Here is a 27904-nt window from a genome sequence, read left to right on the forward strand (position 1 = left end):
TCTGCTTCACTCAAAAGTGAACTGACAGGTACAATGTACCCTCCATAAAAGTTTTAATCAACAACTCACCTGAGGGACTCTTGTTCCCGGAAGTCCCCGATTCGTCCCTTTTTCTTACTTTACCAGCATCATCCTCACTGTACAGCTGGAGTGAGCCACTGATCACACTGGAGAGGAAACACACAACTATTGGAATATTTTGTTTTCTAATTGTGTGCAAAGCCCTCATTGCACTGAGGTCTCCCAGCAGTGCTCACAGCACAGGAGTGCAGCAGGCAGAAAACACCAACCCACACCCAATGGGGAGATCATTTTGGCACTACTTCAGCAAGAGCTTTTTAATAAGCACACAACACACGGTTTGTTTGAACTGTGCTGAGCTGATGCTTACCAGGACGAGGAGATGCTTCTCAGTTTCTGGGACATGGACACTTCTTTAACAGTGGAAGACACCAAAACTTGCAGTTTTCAGTGTTTCTTCTGTTTTACCTTAGACATAAACCTGAGCAGAGTTAAGAGATGCTCAGGGCTCAGGTACTGAAGCAGACATTCACAGTAGTGACTCAGCAGGCCCAGGCCCAGATGTTAATTCAGAGCTATCAGTGCAAACCCAAACCCCTAAGAGGGCCACTGACAGCATCAGAAGATGCTTCTCCCAGAAGAGAAGAAACCAGTCTGTTGCACGAGAAGTGGCAACCCTGGCATCGGTCTGTTACTGCCTCACTGACACTGCATTTCTCCCTTTTACTCAGAAAAGGGCTACTGAACTTAATTATACTGCAACAACATCTACAGCCAAAAAAATTCAACAAAACTGGTTTAATTTCAGAAAATGTGTTAAAATATATATATTTGTACATCAATTTGACACACTGCATTAGTTTACACAAATGATGGTCTTTCTTGAAACTGTATTTATGAAATGTACATTTTTAATTTAAATACTCAGTATACACTGCATTTAATCTGCATGTTGCATTTATTAAATACATTAAATCTGCAATGTAACAAAATGTTTTCTGCATACGAAATTCAAAACACCATTTTAAATGAACAAAAGATGGCTCACTTCATTTATTTGTTTTAACAACTAGTGCCTAGCACACTAGCTTAGCTCCACCAACACCAGCTGTTCTTTCTCTTTATTGACATTGTTCACAGACTAGTACATATTACACTAAGAGTGCTGGATAAAAACATGAGGTACGGAAGTGGTTCAAAGATTACAGGTCATGCAGATCATGCGAGACAGCAAAGAAAGTTGTGAATGAGAAAACACTAAATAAAAAATACATAAAGAATGTGCATTATAAAATAAAAAAAACAAAACAAAACAAAACAAAATCCAACAACCAACTCAATTACACAGCTTTGCTTCTTTGGTTACAAAGTAGGTTGAACAATTTCACAGCTTTTTATTCCCACCCAAAAAACCAAACCAAAAACGAAATGTCAAAAAGCAGAGGAATCATGGCCCCTTTCTCTCTATTAGAAAGTAGAAACAGAAATGAGCAAAGTTTTCTTCATCAAAATAGCCCATCACTTATTTATTATATCACAAGGACTGGTGACTACCTGTACAGATGCACTATGGTCTTCATACTTACACTCTATACAAAATTTACATTCAAGCTGGATCTTTACTACCGTAAATAAATACCAAAGGTCAATTGCCGTTAGTGTTAGAAATACGCCAGGATTCTTTGTTCAATTATTGCCTAGACATTGTATCTATTAACGCAATCCCATCTATCATTTTACCCATACAGACATTAAAAAAAAAATTCAAAAGTTCTGTGACATTGTTCATGTACATTATGAAAATAGCAGCCCTGTAATAAATAAAACAAATAAATGAAACTAACATAGGCAAATGTTACTTATATGAAAAGAACAGTGGCTCTGAAGAGGAATTGTTGCTCCTTACCAGACAGCAAGGCTCAAAGCAACCCATGAGCAATGGGAACCTCAGAGAGCCACCCAAGCTCTGACAGACCGCCCTCCTGAAGCCCAGGGAAATGATCCCAGGCCCAGGGACTCCCTCTGCAAGCTCCCGTGTGCACCGAGGACTTACACCTCCCACACTGCAGCCACAGCAGCGGGGGACAGCTCTGGGAGGATGATTGTCTAATACTGAAAAGGCCAAACACACAACAGAAGCGCGGCTGCTCGCTCTCGGCGGGAGGAGACGGCGGCGGCACACAGGGACCGAGTCAGGCTCGGCCTCACGCCGAGGAGACGTTGGGCGGCTGCGTGGGTGGGGGCTGTGCCTGCGAGGTGCTACTGGGGGTGGCCTGTTGGGTTGAGAGCTGGGATAACTGATCGTTGTTGGAAAGGGATTTTAACAGTGCATTTTCTCGTTCAAGTAAAGAGTTTCTTTCAACTAATTCTTTTATTTGTTCCTTCAGGACTTCCACTTCTTCTCTCACTGCATACATCAAATGGCTTTTCACTAGATCCTGCAAAGAACAAGTGGAAGGAGAGTTACACCACAGGAAAGAATAGTTTCCCTCACCCCAGCCCCACGACTTACTGCTTTCACTGCAGTAAGCCTGGAGGAAAAAATACTAATCACTAAAAATTTATGAATAAATCAGCCTTTGAGCACAAACAACCCAGCCCTTTTATGAAGTGGGCCTGACAGCAAAAGCTTTGTCTCCAGCACTCCAGTCACTTTGGTTACTTGGAAGCCAAGGATGAGAATGATGTCCCAGCTCCCCAGAAGGAAAGCACCAGCTCTGATGCTGTGACCTGGAGGTATGGGTCTGTGGTATGCAGGCCCAGTCACTGAGGTGTATGAGAAACAAAACATAAGAAAGATTTTACATCATCAGAAGCAAAAATCCAACAGCTGTACTGAAGCTGAGCAGCATGTTAAGGATGCCACACCTGACCCTTCTTCAGAAGAACTAGTAATGAACTTGGCTAAAGTAACAGACTGAAATAAGCACTGTATTTTCAGCACTCCTTCAAATTCAATCAACTTATTCACAGTAATTTGTAAAAAAATTAACTGAAAAACATTCCTCGGCCAACAGTAAAAGCAATAATGGTTTGTGGTCGTTCATAGTTGATACAGAAAGTCCTTTTGTCAATTGATGTTTTCAGTCTGACCAACCAGGAGGGATATCGCAGCCTCACAGAAACACAACACAGCAAGAAACTTACACTCAGTGATGAACCACATTAATCCATTAGAAATAACAATTTATATTTTACTTACCATTGCCTGTTCTATTTTGTTGTCAATGGCAACCACACTTGCACCAGAAGCACTGTAAATACAATGAGAAAACTCCGTGAGTGTTATTGTATCGCTCAGGTAAAACTATGCACCCGCAGGACTCCTGGCTCACGCTGTCACTGGAAGGCTGAAGCTCAGAGTCAAGATTCAGTATACACTCATAGGGTGGTGTCCCATGTCCCCCTCACCCTCCACCCCCACCCAGTTGCCCAGTACAGCTGGAACTCGCAAGAGACACTGCTCCTTCAGTTTATACCTTCTCATACTGGTCTTATGATACCCATAACCATAAAAATGCATTAGAATGAACACTAAATCAACTGCTTTGATTCCTGGCCTCATTTTCCACCTTTCTTCACTGGAGAAAACAAGAATTCAAGGGCTATTCATGGGATTCTTACTACTAGTATTACTTCTTCCAAACTGTTTTCACAAAGCAATGAAAAAAAAAAAACAACCCTGCTATAATACTTGTTCTCTGGATTCACTTGAGTCCACTTCCAGGTAAGGAGCTCCTGGCTCAGCACTGCCTGTGTAGCCTGTGGCAGCAACCAGCAGGAGGGTGAGACATGACCAGAGCTCTGAGCCCTGTGGCCACTTCCTTGCTCCCAGTGAATTCTCTCTAGATCCTGTCTGACAGCTGACAAACATGGCCATGGGTCACAGCTAGGGTCAGGCTTGCTCCATAGACGCTGGCATAGAACGTCCACCAGCACACCTCAGTACACTGTTAGGATGTGCATTTGCTGTGCCAACAAGATCCCAAACTGCATCTCTGAATCTTGTGTGACGGAAATCCAGCCCTTTATTGCCTATAGGGTCTGTTTCCAAGTCACACCACAAGCACACAAGCCAGTCCCTCAACTCGCAGCTCTGGAGCCGGGATTTCGGAGCAGGGGGTGACCCTGTTCTCTCACAGACTCTGGTCTCTCTGTTCCGAGAGGAGCTGTAGCTCTCCCCAGGGCACACAGAGCTGCAGCCACCTCTCCACCCACCCTGGCCCCATACCCTCCACATTACCCTCCCATCCCAGGTCTCAGTGGTCCCATTTTCCGCCCAGCTCCGGTCTGACGCAGACAGTAGTTCCTGGGCTGTGACAGCCCCAGCAGTGAGAGCTGCTGATAACACTCCCAGCCATGGACATGGCTATCAGCAGTGTGCAGCCACATTTAGTAGAGTTAACATGGGGAAAATGCAAGGGTTGCAGTCATGCTGGAAAACTTGCCTCTCTGGAATTATGCAGCTCACCAAAACCAAGTGTTAAGAAAAAAACCACTCAAGGCTTTTTACAAAGATTATGGCAATGTGCTCAGCAGTACTAGCCACAGACGTCAAACATGGCGCAGCTCCTGAAGAGCAATACTGGTCAGAGAAGTTAATTTTAAGAGGTCCCACAAAACGATCAGGACCAGCACTGGGCATTTACAAGTAGAGGGCATCAGGTTTGCAGACTGAGGGAATAACAGCCTCTATTTCTACTGAACCAAGCTTGAAACCCAAACCAAAAGTGCCGAACACCCATTTCAGAAGAAAACTCTTCCAAGTTTCTTACTGTCTTCTAGGCCTCTTTCAAACCCTATCTATGGTAAACCTCCTCAGAATAAAAACTATTTATAACTCATGCCAAGGGAAGTATTCCTTTCCATATTGAATTAACATGCATCAGACTCATCTGGCACTGTCAGAAGTATCTATGTTCATGAACCACAAAATCCCCAAGACTCCATGTTCTCTCACAGCCCTTCACGGACACCACTCTCCAGGTGAGATGAAGCAGTTCTGAAGAGGTAACGAGGAGGACAATTAAAGCAAACACCACACTTGACAGTGGGATCTACTTATCCATCTTTGCAGCAGTCGTACACCTTTTGTCAACAGCTGTCTAGTCAAACTCGAGACTAGAACTTTGTTCTTCTATCCCTGTTTCAGCTATTTTGCAGCGTGATTATTTAAAAAATAAACCCCACTACATCACTCCACATTAAGGCATTCAAGCAGTTCCATGAGGAAAACAGACAGCCTTCCCTCAGCCTCCCAAAAGAGCTGTACCTGCGTGGCACACTGCAGAGGCACCTTTCCTGTGCTGTACCTTGTGTTCTGAGCTCCCCTCTGCCTGCTGGGTGGGTGCAGTGCTCAACATGTGAGTGTAGGAATTGTTCTTCCCTGAAGTGTGACTGGAATGAGCCAGGGAAAACACTTGCTTTACCACACATACATACCCCACACTTAACATGACACCAATAGTGCTGACAGCTGTAAGCAGCTTTATATGCTACTTTGTAATATTCTCGCTGCCCTCTGGATTCCAGCCCTGCTCCCTGTACACATCCTGGCATCCACCCCAACTTCAGCAGGCAGAGGCTGGGACCACACCGACCCCAATCACCCAGGAGAAGCTCCACACTGACAGAGGGTGCCTCAGTTTGCCATCAGGATAAAACCATCTGACTATACTTCATGTCACCTTCTAAAAGTAGATGAGAATTAGATGTTACGGTAGCACAATTCCCACATGATTTTGTTCTTTGTTCATCTCACAGTGCTCTCCACACCGAGCAGCTCCTGCGGGACATTAATGAGCAGAGCCCTCCAGTGACAGCTGCTCTCATGGGAAACTCCAAATGTGCTGCCAAGTCTTAAAATTTTGTACTTTTCTCAAATCCTAAACTCTTGACAACAAATTCCAGTTGGCATAAAAATATTTTATCCCATGGCTTCAGAATGACATATATAAATACAATCCAGTCCTTATGAAAAGGCCAGAAAGAAACCCAGAAATATCTCTTAAATAAGTCTTTTTGGATGACTGAATGGAGAGAGTCTGACACATTCTGTGAGTGCACCATCCACTGTAGAGCCAATGCCTCAACTTGCAAATCCTGGAGTTAGAAGAGGAAAGACACCCTTTAGCTCTTGTACAAAAAGACCACTTACTGATTGTTCCAAGAGCTACAGAAGTCTGACAATTACTGTCAAAACTGCAAAAAAATCCACATCAAGTACAGGGCAGATGAAGGGGTGCATTAGGCATGTAACATTTCTTTTTAACAGCAAAACCCCCACCCCACACTGAGCTTCTTGCAGCCCATCAAGTATCAACGGATACATTCAACAGGGCACACTTCATTTTGACTTGGACCTCCCAGTTAAGGAAGGTCATGTCAATGAAGGCTCTACCCAAAAATAGGTTATATTGGTACACCAAGTTCACACTGAAGCCCACAAGGTACACAGCAAGATTTACAGTCAGCAAAAACATCAAAGACCCCGCAAGCACAGTTTGTCATTCCCAGAGATGGATGATAAACCCAATGTTTTCCTACCTTAAAACACCAGGTAGCCAAAACCCTATTTTGTCAGAGTAATCCTCATTTTGATGGTTTAAAAAAAATCTCAGTGGCTTTTGCTTTACCTATTGAATTGTATTTATCTCAACTGACAAGTTCTCTCACTTTTCCTCTTCTGGGAGGAGGGGGAGTTGAGCGAGTAGCTGCATGGAGCTTAGTGCTAGCAGGATTAAACCATGACACACCTTTCTGCCACCCAGTGTGGGGCTGGAAGGGTTTGAGGTAAGGACAGATTTGACTGGGATGTTCTAGATTGAATGAATAGCTGTTCCTTCTGTGCATCTATTGCCTGGAAGCTCCTGCGCTCGCCATGGGCTTGCCTGCCTGACTCTGTTAGAGGCCAGTGCTTAGAGGCCACTTTTTGCTTTCACTGCTGCCACACTGCTCTTATCACCTCACTGCCATGGCCTGGAACACTTGATAACAGCCACTACCATGTGCCTGGGCTGGCAGGTGCCCAGGGCAGCGCTGCCGCACTGGGCAGGCTGGAGCTCCAGCCAAAAGGATTGTGACCTGTAGATGAGATGATGGGGCAGCAGAGGCGCCACAGCCCATGGAGAACCCCAACACTGGAGCAGGTGGGTGCCCAAAGGAGGCCATGATACCCTGGGAAGTCTACGCTGGAACAGGCTCCTGGCAGAACCTGTGGCCCAATGGAAAGAGGAGTCCACACTGGAGCAGGTTTGTTGGAAGAACCTGAAGCAGCCTGTTCCTGAAGGACTGACCCTGTGGAAAGAACCCAGTGGTGCAGCAGTTCGTGCAGAGCTGCAGCCCATGGGAAGGACATACACTGGAGAAGTTCAAGGAGGACTGTCCCTGTAGGTGGGATCCTATGCTAGAGCAGGGGAAAGTGTGAGACTGCCCTGCAGTGTGTGGTGAAGACCACAGTGGGGAAAGAAGCAGGACCCAAACTGACTCAGCTTTGGTGTCCAATAATTCCAAGCACCACACTAGCTCTCCTGTCCTGAGTGACCAGCATGAGAGACAGAGCCCAAAATTGCAGACTAAACAATCTGAGTGCACATCTGTGGACAATTTGCAGGCCTGGTGCATAGACTACAAGAATGACACCTACATATTAGAGCAAAGGATGGGAAGGGGTGGTGGTGGTGGTTAAGGAGGCTGTGCTGGATAGTGTGCAACCTGAGCATGATGTAAAACAGTATGGAACAAAGGGAATGATGTGCTGGTTTGGGCTGGGGTAGAGTTAATTTTCTCCATAGTAGGTGGTATGGGGCTGTGCTTTGGATTTGCACCAGAAATGGTGTCACTAATACAAGTGGTTTTGTTATTGCTGAGAAGCACTTGCTTGCACAACACCAAGGCCTTTTCTGCTTCTCATACAAAAAAGGTTAATGTCTTAATGTTAACTTGCTAACAGCCACAGGAAAATTTAACCTTCAACACCACCTCATATTCATGGGTACCAAGATCCATTTCAATTATTAATCCAACAAGTGCTACTGTACTCAGTTTGGTGTTTTCACCATTAATGTCTTTAGATACCACTATCATCCTTCCAAGACACATGTTCTGAACTTCAACATTCACCTCAAAAATCTAGGTAAAAAGACTAAGAATCAAACTTCAAAGGTATTTGTGGCTTAATTCATTCTGTACGCTTAAAAAAGCACAATAGTTTGTCTTTAGATATTCCACAGACCTCAGTAATACGTGTATTTTATGCCAATGCTGGATACATTAGGAACGAGTTACACAGAGCCTGCTTTGGCAGAGTCAAGCACTAGACTAGGTAATAGTGTTTCACACTGAAATCAGACTGAAAGCCTACTGACTGGATGATCTAAGCTAATTCTGAAGCTTTTCAGTCAGTAACAAAAAACATACTCTGTGTTCCATTGTATTAATAATTATCTGTATACCACTATCTGAGGAATTTCTTGACACCAAGTTACCCTCCCAAATACTCCCAGAATGCCGTTTTCTTGCTTTTTTAGATGCATAAAATGTATCACATCTCACAGCTGATGCTGCGGAGCAGAGCACATGGGACACCGATGCTCCATCCAACAGCGTCTGCAAGACAAATCCTTGAAAGCACTAGATGTGCTTCACTTTAAGTGGGAAAGGTGTTACCAGTGGTCTGATGAACATCCCCAAGCCAAGTGACCCAGCTCTTCTCTCCCTTTTGCTGTCACTGCTTTGAATCAAACTATCAAACAACCTCCCGGTAAACACCAATAAGCACCCTGGAGTGTTCCCACTTGTTTTGCTTACAAGCAAACTACAAACTAAAGCCCTGTGGTCATTTATTCTTTCCCCTCATTGTTTACTCATTTATGAGTTACTGTCTTACCACTGGTTGAGCTATTCAGTCTATCCAGAGAAATCTTTTCTATTCTTGAAAGAGTTAAGGCCTATTTTATTAGCCTCCATCCCATGAAGACATTTTATAATGATAGCATCCCAATGCAATCACCTATCCAGCCTAGAAAGAGGATCTGTGTGAGTACTGCAGACTTCCATTATTTTTCTTTGGCAAAGCCATGTGAGAATGTGTGACAAGCTGAGGCAGTGAATTCACCACCTCAGGAGTTCCCACACACATTTTATGAGTTAATTTATACTGTGAAGGTTTAATGCTTCACAGATAAATGCAATGGAAACATAAATCCTACTGCTTTAAATTCAAGTTACCAATAATGTGGTTTAGGCAGACCCACCTAAAGCTGCTATGGCACCTTTACTGTGCAAAGACAACCCAGGCCCAGAAGAGCAGTCACCCAGACTCACGTGAATATGCCAAGCAGCCACTATTCCCCTTCTTAAACCACATCGGTTGAGAAGACCAACGTGTGAGACTTGTGCCTTCAGCAACACCTATGTGAGCACTGTGCAAGAAAACATGCCTGCTAATATGTCAGCAACAACCAGTATCTCCCTAACACTTACTGGTTTGAGTGTCACCAGCACTCTTCCTGCCATGGCCGGCTGGTGAAAAATAAAATAGTTTCTATTCACTGGAGCAGTTCAGCAATCTCTTGTTCTCTATTGCAGTATCACGTGGCTAGCTCTGCTGACTTCAACAGGTCCCCAGAGACAGCTACTCATAGGAGAATAATCCATATTTGTTAGAAAAAAATACTAGAGTAACACAAAGATTTTCTGTTTACATCAAAGTCTCCTAAATCAAGCCCCTCAGGTTCACAAACTACTTCTTAAAGTGCTGCAAAACATAATTAAGAGTTCACTGCCAGCAAACTCATGGTCATGGTGCTCTGCAGTGTGTCAACCCCCACATTTTGTGATGGGAAACAAAGGGATTCTGAGGAAGTCACACGAGCTTATTGTTTTCACAGCAGGGATTTTTCTTTTCCAAACCAGAGATGACAAAAAGAAGCCCCACACCACGTTCTTGTTACAGCCCCTGCTGTGTCCTGCCCACATGGACCTCCCCAGCTCCATCCTGCGAGGGCTCCCACAACCAGCTGCACTGCTCATTGATGCCCAACATTCTCTCCACTAGCTTTTACTGGAAGTTTAGAGCTGAAAGCTTCTCAGTTTCAGTCACCCCGTGAAGGAAAAGCTGCCTAACATGACCTTAAAATCCAATAACTGGGGTATAAATGCAAAACCTGCAAAATCCTGTCAAAGACTTTGGAATTTGAATGGATTGTAAGTTTAAAACATGCATCAATCCTGATGAATTTCAATTTATGTTCACACAAACACTTGTTTTTACCACAAAGTGTTCATAAGGAAAGATGCAAGGTTATTTTACAGGCAGCCATTTATTTTCTTCTACCTGAATTTAATGCTGTTCTATATCCTGCATTTCCAGCACAGGCTTCAGGCATTGTACACGAACCTCAGATTTGTGAAGCCTCCATCTTAATCATTCATTATTTGATTTTAGGGTTTTTAAAATTAGCTTCCTCATCTTAAGACTTATTTTGAGGCATGAAAATAAAGAAAACAGCTAAAGGCTAGACCACAAAGTGACTTTTTGGTCTACAAACCAAATGTGTATTCTAAGCCCTGAAGTTTGTTCCAGTGAAGTAATGAGTCCTTGAAACCTAAATACCAACTCTGTTCCATAAATACAGGGAAGTGGCATCATCCAGAGCTTAAAGCAAAACCGTAAATTTGTCCAACTTTCTGCTGAAAAAGGAAGATGTGCTTTGAAACTGAGCTTAATGCCCGTACCCCATCAATACAAAATTTTTTTAAGAAGAGCAGGACACTTAGCATTACTTATAACCTTCATCATTGTGCAGTATATAAATTGTTGACAAGCAAACTTTAAAGGATTCAGTTGAGCTATGCAAGTTGAGAAGCCTTTCAAGTCAAATACAGCCAGTCCAGTGATGAAATGGTTATCAATACTTCAACAGCCAAACAAAATTTACATTCTATACAGCTTGTTAAGCAGAAGTTTTGACAAGCCAGAGCAGCACAAGGCATTAAATCACGTAATCACTAGGACTTCGACTTAATGCTGACAAAAAAAAAAAATCCCCCAAAATCATTAAAGCACAGGAAAAAAACAGTTTGCAGCTACTGATGAATTAGTAATGCACACCTCTCAAGTCCTATCCGTGCCAGATAAGACTCTGTTGCACTTCACTGCAGTTTCTCACAATGAGTTCAATGCTAACTTTGGAGATTTACTTTGTCCTTGTCACAGTTCACCTGTGTTCCCCATCCAGCTTTACTTCAGCAGAACGAAAGTAAGCCAGAAAGCTTCCTTTCCTGGTTTTAAGATAGAAATATCTTAACTTCACCAAAATCGTGCTTAAACATAAATTTTCACAATGTGTTTTTTGACACAGGACTTAATGCCAAAAAGTTTCCTCTTCTGGAAAAGGAAACGGTAAATATTTTGGCGAAGGTCAGCTAGGAGCTGACTAGCATTAAACTCCGAGCTTACACATCACGTATGACACATGCATAATGGAAGGAGAAAAAAAAAAGTCATGTCATATTTTAGAGTTTATTTCCATGTTTCAGAACAAATACTTCACTTCCATGACTGCTTTCACCTCTTCAAACTGCAGAAGCCCAATATGGAGTTCTGAACACAGGCAGCAGTTCTGTACAAACAAAAACAATGAGAAACTTGCAGAGAGCAAAGCAGTTCATGCATACCTCAGCATGTATGCATTCCATACTCAAGCATCCATACCTATCCCAGGTGGTCTTTGACTCGTGTAACTTGTTGAAATGGAACGCTTGGTAGAATGCAGTTGACGGATTCCTATGAGATCCAAGAATCAGACAGACATATTGAAAATGGATACGTAACAAAAATATCAACCCTCTTAATTCAACCCGCATTACGAAGTGAATTAGCTGTCCAGACAGGTTAAACTAATGTCTGAAAGGCCCTACTGTTCCTATGGGTTTGCATTAAGGACACAAGGATCCAAAACAAAATAGTAATTCTCAAGCCCTGTGGATTTTCAGGTTACATCAAGTTGCTCCTGTACAAAGATGACTGTAAGGCCAACAGTGAGACATCTCCCATCCTGCTGGCAACGCTGTATAGTTTAGCTGTACACCACCCCAATGCCAAACATACCAAAACCCAAGAGACACCTTTCACATCTTTAGTATGTCCCGAACTACCTCTGCACACAGTACCCAGTGTTTCCATCCTACTTAACTCCCTGCTTTATACTCAAAACAGATGAGTCCTCCAAAGGGACCTGGAAGTCAGAGCTTAATATGTCACATTCAAACTACAACAGATCAAGTTATAACTCAAAACCAGATCCAGTTAGAAATGAAAAATGGAATGTAAACTATCTTTGTAAGCACCTCTCAATCACGTTTCCACTTTCCGTCCCAAGGTGCAACAGGGCAACAGCTGATGAAAGCCCTTGGCCATGCACTCATCAGAAAGCTCTCAAAACCACAAGGCCAGAGCACAGTAACCTTGCTGAAAACCACTCACTATGGCCACATTACATCACCAGTGCCAAAGCCCTGGCAGCCTAACCCTCCAGCCTCAGCCCCACCATGGCAATTGTACTGACAGCGTAATTAGAAAATCTTACTTCTCCAAAGTCTCATCTGAACGTTTGTTGCAAACTAGACACGGGATGAAGCATGCAGTTCTCTGCTGCCAGTGGCTGCAGCAGTGTTATACTGAGGCTTAGAAACTCCTTTCCTCAAACTGCTCATCCTCATGTGGGCAGAGCTATGCCAGCCCTAGAGACAAATGCAACGACCTTGCTGAATAATCTTCAGAAATGCAAGCATGAGTTCAAATTCCTTTCAAAATCAGTTTTAAAACAAGAAGTTTATATCAACACTGGAAGCACAGGTATCAATCCCTTTTCTAAGTTTACGGCAAGAATATTTCTTAAAACAACTGTCTTCAAATTACTTAATTATTTCAATATAAGTACAATTACTGCATAGTAAAAAACACATAAAATAAAACAAAAACATCACAGAAGCAGCACCATAACAAAACATTATCAGAAGTAATTTGATTCCCATGGCAGGTGTGTAACAAAAACCTTGCAAGGATAATGGTATTTGTGCATCAGCAATGATCAGGAAGTGCCTGAGTTTAAAGTGTCTGTCACTCCTTTTCCCACCTTCAGCACTGTACCCTTAAAAAAAAAAAAAAATTCACATGAGTCTGGAATTTCGCTTAAAACCTGTTACAGAAGTTGCTTGATCAAAACTGATAAACACCATTCTCTTATGTTGGTAATATTCACATTTTTCTAAGAAGCACTGCACGCAATTCAACAAGTAACTATAAAAAGAGCAACACCATAGCTAAAGGACATTTGTCTAATAGGATTTCACATGTGGAAGACAATTGGCATCTGCAGATCAAGAGAGCATTCCTTTGCCGAAAGGAAGGCCCGGGCCCTTCTTTCTAATGCAGCTGTCTGTCAGGAGTATGTAAAGCCCCTTCCTCAGAATGAGGCTGTAAATAGAAAGTCATTCAACGTCCAAGACAAATTTGCTTGTAGCATATAAAGCCCTGTTACTATTGTTAGGCATAAAAAGTGGTTTATAACCACACAGCATGTATTCCACATAGTCTATTTTTATACCGATACACTATATGCTCTATATTTTTGTACTATTCTTAAGCAAGCATCTGAAAAGATATGGAAAAATTTTCCTTATTAGAATCTCATGTGTAACCCCTATTGCTGAAATTGCTTTTGCATTACTTCAGACAAATAAGAGAACCTTTTCTACTCCACAGCTATATATTTTAAAAATAATTAATGGGGGTGTGGGTACCTAAACAGGAAAAGCAAATCCACAGAGGCAGCATGAATGATGCCTCACATACAGATCTGATCTAATGTGAGAGTTTCAGACTGCTGAGGCATCTAGTGTTAACCGTAAGAAACAGTGAAAGGTTACAGACTGCCTAAAAATGCCTTTCTGTTTGTAGAAACAACTGAGAAAACAGCTTACAGGAGAAGTAAAACCTGGTCTGCTGCTACTGTGCCACAGCTGGAGCACCACAATTCCTCCTGGCACTGTCCTAAGTGAATGCAGGGACAGTCTGGACCAGAAAAGCAGATTGCCCAGGTCTCTTCCCTGGCAGACTGCCAGGTCTGAGGTCAAGACTCAATCCCAGTCCCTGGCAGATTGACAGAGTGGAACCAAGAGCCAGACAGAACAGGAACGTCCCAGATGCTGACCCAGAGAAAAAGCAACCACCTATGCTTCTCCACAGAAGGTACCCCAGAACTTCTCTTCTTCCATCTCTGTTAAGAGAGACCAGGTATCCCCAACGGTACACGGGCTCGATTTCAGTCCCAGACTATGACAGACAACTAGCTTAGTACACTTCAACATTCAGAGTGCATCTCAAGTGGCCAAAAATGCCTCCATGTCTCTATAAACAAGTCCTACAATACATACTGCATTTATGCCCTTTAAAAGCTCACGAATGCCAATATTTACAACTTACTCCCATGCTCTGGTTTCTCAGAACAGTTTTCATGTAACAGAAAATTTGATCCAAATTTAAAGAAGAACTTAGTTCTCTGAATGCCCAGCATGTCAAACTGTCTCCCTTTAAAAGGGAAGCCTAGACCTCAACCCAAGTCTCACGTCACAGTTGGAAATGTATCCTCCCACTGACATTCATCACGACAATATGTCAAATAAAAACTTCATCCTTGAGAGCTCTGCTTGCTAGAAACCATGCCTGTGAAAGCTGGCAGATCATCAAGTATACAGATAAATGCCTTTTGGTTCAAGTAATGATACTGGCTTTGGACTGGGTATCAGCCCAACACACAGTGGCTGCTGCACAGATGCCTTTTTCCCAGCTATTTCCTTTGCAAGAAATAGTAACATCATTGCTCATGAAGAAGTTTCAATCTTCAAACTACTGATGAATGTCAGCAACTGAGAGTAACAACAAGAACACATGAAAAATAGCACTTTTTTCCCCAAATAAAAAATTCATACCACCTCAGGCAGTTCTCTCTCAATATCACTGACTTATTTTCTTTAGGTTTGAGAACAGGAATGATGCAGAACATTCAAAAGGCCTAAGCACCTGTCTTTGAAGAACATGAAAACAGGTCAGACAATCCATGCTCAATACCTCTAAGGAAAACCAAAGAAGGGCAGAAGCACCTATTTATTACCCAGACAATAGCAAGCACACATGGATGACTTTTACAAAAGCTCACTTCAGCCAAAATTCGTTCTGAGAACAATTAACAGGTCCCATATAGAAAGGCACAGGAGATGTGACCATGCCATAAAATGAGTCGAGCTTTTAACATCACCTTGCATAACATTTTTGTTAGTAAGAGCTCGGCTCATAAAAAGCAAGTCCACCATTGGCAACTACTCTGTGCATGTGGCTCTCTAAGGGTTCAGTGGAAGGATCATTCATCAGTGCTCTCCCGGGGTCTCCTCCAAGTGTGTTACGGGATACTTTATGCCATTACTTGGGCAGTGGAGTACAGACTATCTCTATACCTGCAGATGATCTGCAAGGACTCTGGACAGCAGGAATAGAATTCAGGAAGATCTTGCCCAATTGGAGCAATGGTCTGAAATAAAAAGGATGCAATTCAATAAGGATAAGGGGGAAGCAGTAAGCTCTGGTAGCAATAATCAGCTGCACAAAACATCAGTAGCTTACTGCAATTCCACAGAAAGGAATCTAAACAGAATTTAAAAAAATAAAAGCCTTGCAAAGGTGTCAAACCTCTACACAGAACATACACAGAGTAACTGAAATCTTGCTTTATTCGGCCTGAGCCCTTAGCTTCAATTTCATGGCCAGGTTTGGATACCAGCTCTCCAGAAGGATATATGCCTACCTATTCTCATAACCCTGATACTGGAAATAAGGCCATTAATCATGCACCCCATTAATCAGTAGGATTGGGAAGTCAATAGAAATCTTCCAGCTCCCATCCTGTGCACAGAGATACAGGAGCAGGGCATTTTGTCCAGACTAAGTGCTATTCGGTCACATTTATCAAAGGAAGCACGCCAGGGTGGAACTTTGTGCATCTGTGTTACTGCTACAGAGCCAGAAGTGAACCAAGCACTTTGAGAAAGAAGTGATTCAAAGATGCCTTGAAGAGGAAATCAGCAAAAAAACCATATTCAACCTTTTTTAACATCAGAATTACTACTGAATAGGTAAGAGACCCAACAGTAAGGTAAGCACTCAGTCTGAGCTCAAGAGAACTGTCACCATACACAGATGCATTTGTGTACTAAAGAACAAATGAATCCCTCCTTAGTGTCTAAAGTTCATAAAAGATTGGATGTACTTTTATCCAGAAGTATTTCAAACCCAAGGTAGGTTTCAGCTGTGTCTCAGTGCTCCCCCAAAAAAAGGCTGTTTACTGGGGTACTGACTATGACATGCAATGGGGACTGACTACAGCTGGTCTCAAAATTACAGCACTTGGCAGGGTTCATCTGGGATCTGGACGAGGGATTTGACGATCCCTTGATCACAGCTTATCAGGGAACTCGCAGCACAGTTTATGGCATTTTGAGATGATATTTACAATAGTAACAGAATTCATTCTCCATCCTTCTCCTTTTAAAGGATGTTTCACTTTACTTTTAGCACCTTCTATTTAAAGCAGCTGCAACTTTGAATCAGCTTTCTTTAATAAGACTCAAGCTACAAACCAGTAACTGGAGCACAAAGCTTTGCAGGAGAAAACTGACAGGGACTAAATGTGGGGGAGTCAATGCAAAATTCAGGTAAAAAACATCTCAAGCTCTGAAGTGATGTGTTTAATTGCATATTCTGTTCACGCAGTTCCTTAAAGCCATTATACTTGCTATACATACCCTAAAAAAACAGCAAGAATTCGAAGCTTTAACACTCAGTTTTAGGTACATTGTAGGTACAAATGAGAGGAAGGGCTGACTCAACGACCAGCCCACATGACAGTTTTTGGGACAGTAGCTCTCAAACACCAGGATGGATTTAAAGGGGTTTCACAGGCTACTACAAAATAAAAATATCATAACAGCATAGAGAAAGCACACTGCACGGAACTGATCTTCACTGGAAAAATCAAAAGCAGTACCCCATACTTCTTCACCTTGCTCTCAAAAGAAGATTTTGGCAAATAATTTCCTGCAGTGACTAGAAGTCTCTACGGAGAAGGAAATGCAGACAACTGTCTCAAATGCACAGGGTATGAAGTCTGGCAGAGGAGTTTCACTGATCACTTGCCTGCTCTGTTGAAATGTTGGCATCAGCCTTCCCCTGCTCTGGGTGAGCTTGGGTATTTAAAAACAACACCAGGAATATTTTTCAACCCCTACCAATACTATTATTTGCTTTACATAATTATGTGATTTTAATAAAAATAAATAATTTTTTAAAAAAGTTTCATTATTACCTGTACTGGGTAGTAACCATATACTATTTCTGAAGGAGCTTTGCTGAAGAGCTCAAATAGTGAATTCCAGTATGACTATTTAATACTAATCATAGAAAGAATACAACAATCCTCTAAGTATCTTCTTATTACTGATTTCAACAGTTGCAGCTCAAAACCCTGGAGTCCAGTTCTCTTGGCTCCCACAGATTGGTCCCCAAGCCTCAGGAGTGCTGTGCACAACCCTATAATCATAACAGCTTTAAGGTTTTCAGGATTCAGCGATGACCCTTTCCATCCTCACCAAGCTGTCTTCCCACTTGCTGAAGCCAGGATCAATGCACTCCTGTCCCAGCCAGGTACCCAACACTCTCATGCTCCTCCTCTCCCAGACAGCACTTGCCACAGATGCCTTGATTAACACACCACCTGCTAATGAAGCATGGCTGTTCTGCGAAGGCTGTCAGTCAGAATGAACTTTAATTATATCATCTTACAAACTGTGTGAGGACTAATCTGAGAGCTTCTGTTCTCAAATCAAAACATGTAACATGTGTAAGGTTTCTCACACTAATGATTTGTCTTCTCACTGGATATAGTCAACCTTCAGTTCTTGGAGGGAGGATACAGGACAAAGTAGCTCACATGATGCACAGCTTGCCTTCAAGGCAAAAAGAAACTACAGCAGATCACATTTTCAAAGAGAAACTTAGAGATTACAAGCTGGTAACAGTAAAGCAGAAAGTCTGCCTGACCTAGTCAGGGATTCTTGCCTCTATCAAGCAGCTTTCAAGAAAAGCCACAGAGAAGCTCACCAGTATTACCCAAGTTTGAATGAACTGAGACAAGTTTAAAAAAAAAAACCAAAAAAACAAACCAAAACCAAAAGCAAACAAAGCCTTATTGAAAACCATGGTCCCAACACCTTGAACTCCACTTCACATGGGATGGAGCCCATCAGCATCTATTGAGATTTGCCAAAGAATATCACTATGCCATGATACTCTCCTGCAAATGATCCCATTCAAGAGAGCAAGCTTTGAGTGCTCCTACCCAGCAGACCCTGATACACTGTTATAAAGGAGGGAGCAAATAATAAATTCAGCATTTCTGAAATAAAAAGATCAACATTTTCTAGTATTACATTATAGATCCAAAAATCTGCAAAGCTCCTCAAAAGTATTGACTTTTATACAACATGACTGGTAAAGAAAAGGCATGTATTTGTATGTATGAACATGTTATTGAAGATGATCAGGCTCCTGCTGCCTGTGATGCCCACAAAACTCGATCTTCTCAAACAAAGCGATGAAGGGAAAGCTGCCTGTGATTTCTGGTGAAAGTGTCCCTGCACAGTGGAACAGGGCTTGAATACTCATCCTTGAATACAACTGGACTAAAATGAGATTTTTTTTCCTCCCACTAAGTTATAGTGACAACACTTTCAGCTATTTCAGTCATATATAAATACAAATGGCTCCTGTTTTTTTGACAACAAAGTATTTCAGCATCAGTGGGGGAAAAAAAAAAAAAAGAGTGGATAAAACAGCTTCAAGCAGACTCAAGACAAATCCCACCTGTCCTACTTATGTGATAATGGTCAGGAACTCATCTATGAGCAAATGTTCCAAATGACACACTTAGCTTTTAAAAAAGATATTAGACCCTAGGCCATGTATGGCACGGTTATTTACACAGTATATTATAAATCTGTCTGCCTTCCCACACCATTTACAAAGTCTCTACCACTCAAGTTTCAGGCCAGCCTGTGCTGCCAGTGAGTGCTCGCCACTTGGTTTACAGAAACTGTATTTTTAAAAATGCATTTATAGGGTTGGTCAAGGTATTTACAGGCTTTGCACCCACCAAAGAGTGATCTACATAAGAGACATTCCCAGGAGTTCTTATCTACACCCTTAGAAAAATAGCTGAAGTAACGTGACGGAAAAGCAAGCAGGGTTTTTAACCCTCATTTCTGACCACCCCATCCCTCTATTGGATATTAAACCTGCTTGAGATGGATACAAAAGCTTCAGATACTTCACTGACAGCAGTTCTCATTTTCTATCCAGTCGACACTTTTTCACTGCAAGCTCACACACCTGCCACACTCATCCCCTCCCAGACATAAATGGGTCAGGACTCTGCCCTCACTGCAGAGGGGTGAATGGTATCTTGGGCTGCACAAGGCAAAGTCCGGCAGGTGGAGGGAGGGGATCCCTCCCCTCCGCTCAGCACTGCTGAGGCCACACCTGCAGGGCTGTGCCCAGATCCCCATTCCAGTTTGCAATCTTTAGTGCATACCAGATAAACCCGCCAGCTGTCAGTGCAGCAAACAGCTGATCCCTCTCCAGGGCACTAATTAAAATTTCCACCTTCTCTCTGCACTGACAAAAGCACTCATGCGAGCTGTCACAATCCAAATGCATCCTTCATAGTTTCAAAGGGAGAACAGATATACACACTCTTGGACTAATTTTGCTTTATTTGACAAAGAAAATTAAGACAAGCATCCAGCTGTCCTTCATGTGGCCAGGTAATTCACCTGCCCTGAGTAAAAACAGATTACCCCATAAGGCAAAGATTTCCTGGCACTCAAGACACATTTGTATTTATGAAGTGTGAAGTTTAAAGATAGAATAATCTTCAAGAGGAATGAAAGTACAACCTTACTTTGCACTTCAAGCGACCTCTTCACGTCTGGAGAATCTTCTCAGGAGACAGTGGCTTTAGTAGTTACTATAAATACTTCTCTCTTTACACTTTGTCAAATACAGGAATAAAAGCAGACACCTGTGCCTGACAATCTAGATTTACTGAACACAACCATCCAGATGTACTTTAGCAGGAGGAGTCTCACAGAAGTTTCTTGAGGAATCGTTGCTGACACATAAAGCACAAACAAGGTTTGCACTTCTCCTGAGCAATAGAAACCGCTTATCACCAGCTTTAAAGGGGGAAAATTAATATACAGCCTCAACACACAACAGGCTAATAAATCAAATATCCAGTACAGTAACAGGGAGCAACTCCTCTTTACTATAGTGTCACCTGAAGTCATAAAAAATTATCAGCACTTCCTGTAAAAATGCAGCCTTGGAGAACTTACAGCCCTTCTGGAGTCTGAGAGCAGTTTGGTAGTCCTGCCTTCTCAAAGCATCCAAATACTTGAATATTCAGCTTTTAACAAGAAGTTTAAAATAGCTTCCATAAAACACATGCTGTTATTTCTGCCATATAGAAATCAGTTATGGAACATTTGCACTCTTCTATAGGAGAGCAGGAAAAAATTAACCCCCAGCAGCTGAGCAGAACACTCGAGAGTCTGAGGTACAGGGAACCTCCCCTGTCAGGGCTGGTCACCAGAGTCTTTCAAACAAACTGAACAATATCACTGTGAATTTGTTTCAACTACTTTCCCCATCTCCTCCTTTTAATAACTCTCTCATCTAAAACACTTGTACCTCATTGATTCTAAGAATGTACTGACTTGTCCTTAACAAAGGCATTTGAATGTTTAAACTGCGAAACAGCACTGTCAAACAAGTAACCAGTTTTGTTTAGCTATCTTGCACCACTCCAAAACTGACTGCAGAGCATGATAGGCTTTCTACCACCCAGAAACTCATGAAGCGCTACAGTTACCTTTGGTAGTTTTTGTTATAGAAAGTACAGCAAGGACTGAACACAACCAACTAGAGTTTGTTTGCCTTAACCACCGTTTGCTGCCACCAACTCCGAAGGTCACCCCAGAAGTTCCAGTTTAGTTTTCAAACTGTCAAACCGAAGGCTCTCCAGGCTCTGGAGTGTGTCTGTCCAGGTTTCGTTCTCATGTGCTTTCACACACACTCGCAAACACAGGCCTTCAGGAAGAGAGCTGAGAACAAGTCTGCAGCTGCATGAGAGCTCAAACCTCTAAAATGTTTATGAGCAAGGTGAAGAAAGGGATAATACTGAGTACTAAGGCAATTCAAGTATCATGTATTTGTAGAACACTTAATTTTTTATTTAGGAGCACAACAAAATATGCATCTAGAGCAATACCTAAATGATCCCATGCCCAGCTTTGTCCTTATATGATGAACATGGTCTCAAGAGCACAGTTCTACCAGCAGTTCGTCCTCCATACAAGTATGCGATTTAGCTGAGCTCAGAGACACGCTGCGGAGAGCCCTGCACAATCCGGTTCTCAACGGCCCAGCTGCCGTAGCTGACAGTTCACAATTGCAGCCATTCACTAGTGTTCCTGGAATATAGCCGGAACAGTTCAAGCTGGTCAGTTATCTCTGGAAAATGATCTATACTCTGCTCCTTTTCCAACAGCCCGAGTAATATTTTGCCCCAAAAGTCTGCCAAACATGTAGGAGGTTTGAACAAGCTTTCTCAGTAACATTCTTTTAACAGAAGCAACATATTTCTTTTCCCCCAAGAGCCAAAATAAAGTTATTAAGCCAGATGAAATATTCTGCTTGTCAATTACAAATTTGTGTCTACATGGGCATAAGGGTGAGCAGAGAACCTGACAGACACTGATACCAAAATCCTCTCAGGTGCTCTAACTTGCCCTCCCTTCAAAATTACTAGTACTAGTGCTGAAGTCCCACAAAAGAAGAATCAGAGCAATTTTGAGACCCAGTTCTAACTGTGTTCTTACAGTATTTTTCAGGCTCCCTGTTTGAGGGAGCAATACCCACATCTGCCTCAGTAACAGTACTAGTTCCTCCATCCTTTAACACTGCTGCAGTTTATTTCACTTGCAGCCACATTTAAAGAGGAAAAGAAAATAATACTATGTTATGCTGTAAATATTTCGTAACTTTCACACAACAGTTTTTCCTTTTTAAGAGCTTAGCAATTTGGACACATCAACTGAAAAACCAGCTTTGCTTTTCAAGGAAGCTGTGACATCCCAAAGGCAAGAAATCTTCCTTTTTTATTCTTTTGGACTCCCTATCCACCCTTTCTTCTCCCCCAGACAAGATTTTCCAATTAATTGATTCTTCCCTATTCATCAGGTCAATGCAAGAAACCACAGTTTTTTTATAGACTGCTGTCAAAATGTACTGGGCTATGGAAACAGGAAATGAAAAGTCTTCAGGCAATGGCTTGGAAGAAAGTAATCTATAAACATAGTTCTCTCTACATATCAGGCTAGATAACCTTACACCTCCACCCCTAATAACCTTAGATGTTGTTCGATTTAAAACAGCAGACTATAAGATAGGAGTAATACAAAAAACTTTTTTTCAGAAATACATGAACCAACCAACTTTTTACATCATGTTTACTGTGTTCCTGACATGCTATTTTCAAAGAATTTCCATCTTAACTATTTTACCTTTAAAACAGTTCCTCTTCATATTCAGAATGGTGAGTGACTTTCCAGATAAATCCAGGGTATTGAGAGCTATACACTACTCCTTGATCAGTCACTGGTTTAGAAGATGACTATAGGAGAATAATCTACACAAGTCTGTGAAGCTTCAAGCACATGCAAATACTGAAGTATAACTGAAGGTGCCAGAAGAAATGTAGATACCTGCCTACACACTGAGCCCCATTTCCGGGGATGTTAAACATTAACAGTAAGAAAGACAAAAGAGAAAAATGCTTTCCACAGATTTATAGCTTCTATGACCACCAAGTAACCTCTCCAAACTCAGCTGTGTGTTAACTTCCTGGACCTGCCAGCACAAACCATGACTCATGATGTATCAGCTCCCTTTGCACCTTAATCATTGTCAACCCCCAGCCTATTAACGACACTTGAAGGTCTTCATTAACTATTTCAGCACTGATTCCAGTAGATAAGGCAGCTAGGCAAAGCCCATGGGAGTAGTGGCACAATTTAAGTGTCTGGAAAGACAAAAAAAGCAGGAGACAGTTCTACAGTAAAGCCTTTTCAGAGAGTAAAACAAATAAAAACCAAGTGGTAAAACAGCCTTAACAAGCTGCTGGGTTTTCATTCTCACCTCTGTCTGAAGCCAGTGGAAGTCAGGCTACTGCTTGAGGGGAGCAAAGAATAAACTTTGACCTGCTGTCTCTGTATCTATCTCCTACGTTGCATTGAGGTCTAGGCCCGTCTAAGGTGAGCTTTCACAGCTTACCAGGATGACCTTCCCAGCTCACACCATTCGAGCGCTCCTGGCTTTCTGACCACCCAGTACACGGCACAGTTTTATCACCCAGGGCAGAAGCTGACAAATGAGACATATGCACTCCTTCACTGATAACCAGACATTCATTTCTCTACTGAACACCACAGCAGGGCCTGTCAAAAAGAGCACACTGCATTTAGACCCCATTTCTAGTTCCTACTCATAGTTCTCATGGCCAAGTGTCTGAAAGAATCTCTTTAGACATCAACAGCATGTAAAGCACCACTGCAAGGTGGCAAGTTCAAAGACTAAACTAAAAAATAACTTTAAAAATCACTGTTCTGGGTAAGAGCACCAAGAACTGACTCACTGGAGTATCACACAAAGTTAGAAGCCCCTAGTCTGAATAACCAGGACAAGTTTTTCCCTATCTTTACACAGAAGTGATTCACTTGTCACAGATAATCATGTTCATTACCACAACTTATATTAAGTACTAGAAACTATGAAAAACAAATGCAAAATGCATTCCTTTCTTTCTGATTCCTGAATCAATAGAATGATTAAACACCAGACAAATCATCTTCTCATATAACACTGAGCTATGAAAAGAACTCACCAGCTTGAAATCTAACCTTATTTGCACAAGGCAGTTTGTCAGCCGGGTTAGCAATCTTCTTAAGGTAGGCAAACTGCAAGAAAATTTTAACTGTTTAACTTTTTCTTGTCAGTCCTTTACCACTTTAATCAGAACCAGGACAGCTTTCCAAATCATGGCTTTTTCTAGCAGAAAACCACAGCAGTTACTTTCTCAGACACAGCATCAGACAATGACCCAGCGAGCACAGGCCTGCATTAAATCTGCAGCCTGAACTCTCCAAACATCCACTTTGAGGTGCTCTCTCCATCCACTGCCCCCCAGCCCCACAGACACAGCTGCTTTACTAAAACGTGCTCCAAGCAACACTGACTGTATTAGCTTAACGTCTGGTGCTGTCCCAAGGTGAGGGAAGACTTACAGAGAAACTCACCACAAGATCTGCTCATAATGGCCTAATGCCTGTTTTTAAAAACAAATAACATACATGTATTCCCTTCCTCCAAACTGCTGCAATCCTGACAGTAAATGCTGGGACTTAAATTCAGTGCTCAAACACTGCTTGATTCTTCTTTCCCTCAAGGAAGTCAATCAAATAGTTTTGGCCTTCAGAACAGTCTGACATGTCTATGGGAACAGCATCCACATACCCACTCCCTATCTCAGGCCCTCTTACGAGTCTGCTCACACCACACCCCTCTGTTACAACTCATAGTTCCAAATTACGTTCCAATAAAAAAACCCTCACTGTAAGGTTGTACTTCCCACCGTGTCCACATCTTTGCCCAAGCAGTGTCTGTCTTCTCAATACAAAGGACCATTCTCTGTAGAGCTTTCCCTGCATACAGATTTGCACACAAATCCACATCCAAGTGCAAGTACTTTCCTTACTGACACTATAAAGTGTTAACTCCATAGCAGGATAAAAATCAAGAATCTGTGTTAAAAGCCTTAAGCTTTCCAAGATGCCCCACCTGATGGCCCTGAGATACCACCACACAGATTTAACACCATCAATAGAGCGTCATTTTAACCCAGCTATCACTTAAGTGTTTTATAAAGCATTTAGGAAAAAGAATAGGCCCTCTCACATCATGAGCCACTGGCTACAGAAAGACAGCTTTCAGCCTTTGATTTTGAAGAGGTCATATTATTTGTGCATTAAGCAGCTTTCAGACTACTTTGCACCCCATTTTGTGAGAAAAGTAATCACACTCACGCTCCGGAAAGAACAAGTACAATTCACTACTTGCCTAAATACTTTGCTACGGTTTGCATTCCTAAAATAAAAATATAGTCGAGGTGAACCTCAGCATGACTTTCTGAAAATATGAATTTACAAAAACCACTTGACAATAACTTGAAAGTTGACTTCTTTCCCCCTAAAAATACAGTTCTTTTTTATGGCATTATAAAATAATTCATACCTGTCTTCATCACCATCAACAGGAATGGATATGCCAAAAACAGAGCTAGCAAGACTGTTCATTGGAGTACTTGCAGGTAACTGAAGAGGATTTGCTAGAGTGTCTGGAATGGGAGGCTTCACAAGAGGTTTATTTTCAGCTATAAGAGAAAGTGGTGGCTGAGGTAGGGGTTCCGATTTTCTTCTAGTATCATCAATCTGGCCTACTAAGGACTGGGCCTGGGTCTGAAACTGTCCAAGGTTTGTCTGAGGCAGACTGGCGGATGCGTTGGGCGCACCTTGCATCATTGAGTGTCCAACGTGCTGGGACTGGACTGCGCCAGTGCTTCTGCTGACAGAAGGGTGGCTCGTCAGCTGGGACTGGACCAGCGTAACAGGGACGTTTGGCATAGTAACAGAAGCGGTGGTGGACACACTAGGCACACTTGTACCGGGCACAACCGCAGGCACACTCTGAACTCCAGGGACCACAGCATGGGGAGCACCAGGCATTCCCGACACTTGACTGCTTCCCCCCACTGGATGCTGAGTCACAGATTTCTGTTGCACAACCCCCGTATGTCCAAGGCCTGGCTGCACCACACCTCCTGGCTGTGGGATGGCAGGTTGACTGGCTTGTGCCTGGCCACTTTGCAACAACCCCGATCCCTGTCCGACTGCTTCGCTGGGCTGCGCTGACACCCCCATCACCGGTGCTCCCACAGGTGAGGGGTTTTGGCCCGTGACCTGCCCCACAGGAAGGCTGGAGGCCACAGTACTTGGAGCAGAGCTTGTAGTAGCCTGCTGAAGAGCTCCTTGAGACTGCATAATTGTCATATGCTGCATGTATTCAGCCTGCCCAGGAGGCTGCGTCGGCAGTAGATGCACTGGTGGAATCTGGGACTGAGAATAAGCAAATTGTTGAGGCTGAGTCACTGGTATGTTTGCCTGCTGCACCTGCTGCTGGGCCACAGGAATGCTCGACTGCCCTACTGTCACATTTGGAGGTGCCATGCCTTTCCCGTTGGGTCCAGCCTGTGAAACACCCTGTGGATTTACCTGTGGCTGTGGTTGCTGCGGCACTATCATTTGCTGACTTGCTCCCGAAGCCCCAGAAAACACAGGCTGAACAGTACTCTGAGGCACGGCCCCACCTATGGGCTGTTGTGGCTGCTGTTGTTGCCCAATGACAAAATTAGGTTGCTGTAGAGAGGACTGGTTCATTTTTTCTGTCTGAAGCAGCTGTGACACAGCAGCCAGGGAGCTGTCAGCTATGGAATCGGGGCCATGGGCTGATGCTGGCACAGCCGAGATCACAACAGAACCTCCTGTGGCACCGAGGCCACTGTCCCTCTCTTGAGCAGCCTGTTCGAAGGTGCTGCTGTGCCTAATGCAATCTCCAGTCCTGCCCAGAACACCACCACCATCTGAGTCCCGGTCATAGTACTCCATACACGTCCATCGGCCTCGCCTGTAGGGTTCCCCAGTACCGTGGTCCAGCTTGATCACCCTGAAGCGTGAGCTGCACGTGGCAGCTGCCGTCTGAGACATGGCCCCGGGGGCACTGGGTGCAGAAGGCCCTGTGGAGGGCAGGGTAGCCTGAGCACTGCTGCCTGCCCCCACAGCAGTGCCAGGGGCAGCAGCTGGCAGGGGCACAGCCGAACTTTTCGGCACAGCCCCCCCGTTGGGGGCTGCAGCCACCCCAGCAGCAGCCACAGCCAGCTGCCCGTCCAAAAGAAGATTGGGAGAGACGCTGCTGGGAGTTTCGGCCTCGCCCACGTTGTTGAGAGTCTCTTCGGAGGAGCTCCGCTCGCAGACATCCTCGGGGCCATAGTCAGTGGCTCGGGAAACATCAAAGATTTCAGAAGACACGTCCTCAGTGCGGGACTCATCCGGGTCATCCAGGCTCTCGGTGTCCTCGGTGATGCTGCTAGCCACCTGCGCCGTGGTCACGCTGGTGATCTGGAAGCAGCTCTTCTTCTTGGCCGGCATCTTGGACATGTTTCCTCCGCAGGAAGGGGCTCGGCCGGCCGTGGCGAGGCGAGCGGGGTGCTGGGGCGGGCTGTCACAGCGTGCCGGCCGGGCCCCCGGCGCTACCGTACATCCTCCGGCGGCTTCCTGCGGCGGGCGGGGGGCGGCGGGGCTCCTCCTCTTCCTCCCTGTCCGCAGCCCTCTTCCCGCGGCCAGGCCTCCTTCTCCTTGCCGCCGCTCCGAGCGCCCCGCGGCTTCCTGAGGGCCGCAGCAGCGGGCCCGCGGCCCGCCCCGCGCGAGGGGCCCCGCGCTGGCCGGGCGAGGCCCAGGTGGCCCCGTGTCCCCCTCCCCCCCCCCCCGCCCCCCGCTGTCTCCGCGCTCTACCTGGAGACCAGCGCCAGGCGCATCCTGC

At 43.7% G+C, this 27904-nt stretch overlaps 1 protein-coding gene across 16 annotated transcripts; it reads right to left on the reverse strand.

Annotated features, from left to right (window-relative positions):
- Positions 1-804: 804 nt before the first annotated feature.
- Positions 805-27826, reverse strand: TSC22D2 (TSC22 domain family member 2). 16 transcript variants are annotated; one of them, XM_069024982.1, is made up of 5 exons: positions 25544-27826; positions 15538-15611; positions 11738-11809; positions 3224-3275; positions 2371-2459 (listed from the first exon to the last, which is right to left on the reverse strand). In XM_069024982.1, exons 1-4 carry the CDS (start codon positions 27520-27522, stop codon positions 3235-3237), a joined length of 2166 nt encoding a protein of 721 aa, XP_068881083.1. In that variant the 5' UTR covers positions 27523-27826; the 3' UTR covers positions 2371-2459; positions 3224-3234. The 16 variants fall into 16 exon arrangements, 15 of the variants coding, with proteins under 15 accessions (XP_068881080.1, XP_068881081.1, XP_068881083.1 ...); XM_069024984.1 differs by lacking the exon at positions 2371-2459 and adding an exon at positions 2466-2787; XM_069024979.1 differs by lacking the exon at positions 15538-15611 and having other exon boundaries at positions 805-2459.
- Between the last annotated feature and the right edge of the window lie 78 nt (positions 27827-27904).

This window comes from Aphelocoma coerulescens, chromosome 9 (genome assembly GCF_041296385.1).
Source record: "Aphelocoma coerulescens isolate FSJ_1873_10779 chromosome 9, UR_Acoe_1.0, whole genome shotgun sequence".
Lineage (NCBI taxonomy): Eukaryota > Metazoa > Chordata > Aves > Passeriformes > Corvidae > Aphelocoma > Aphelocoma coerulescens.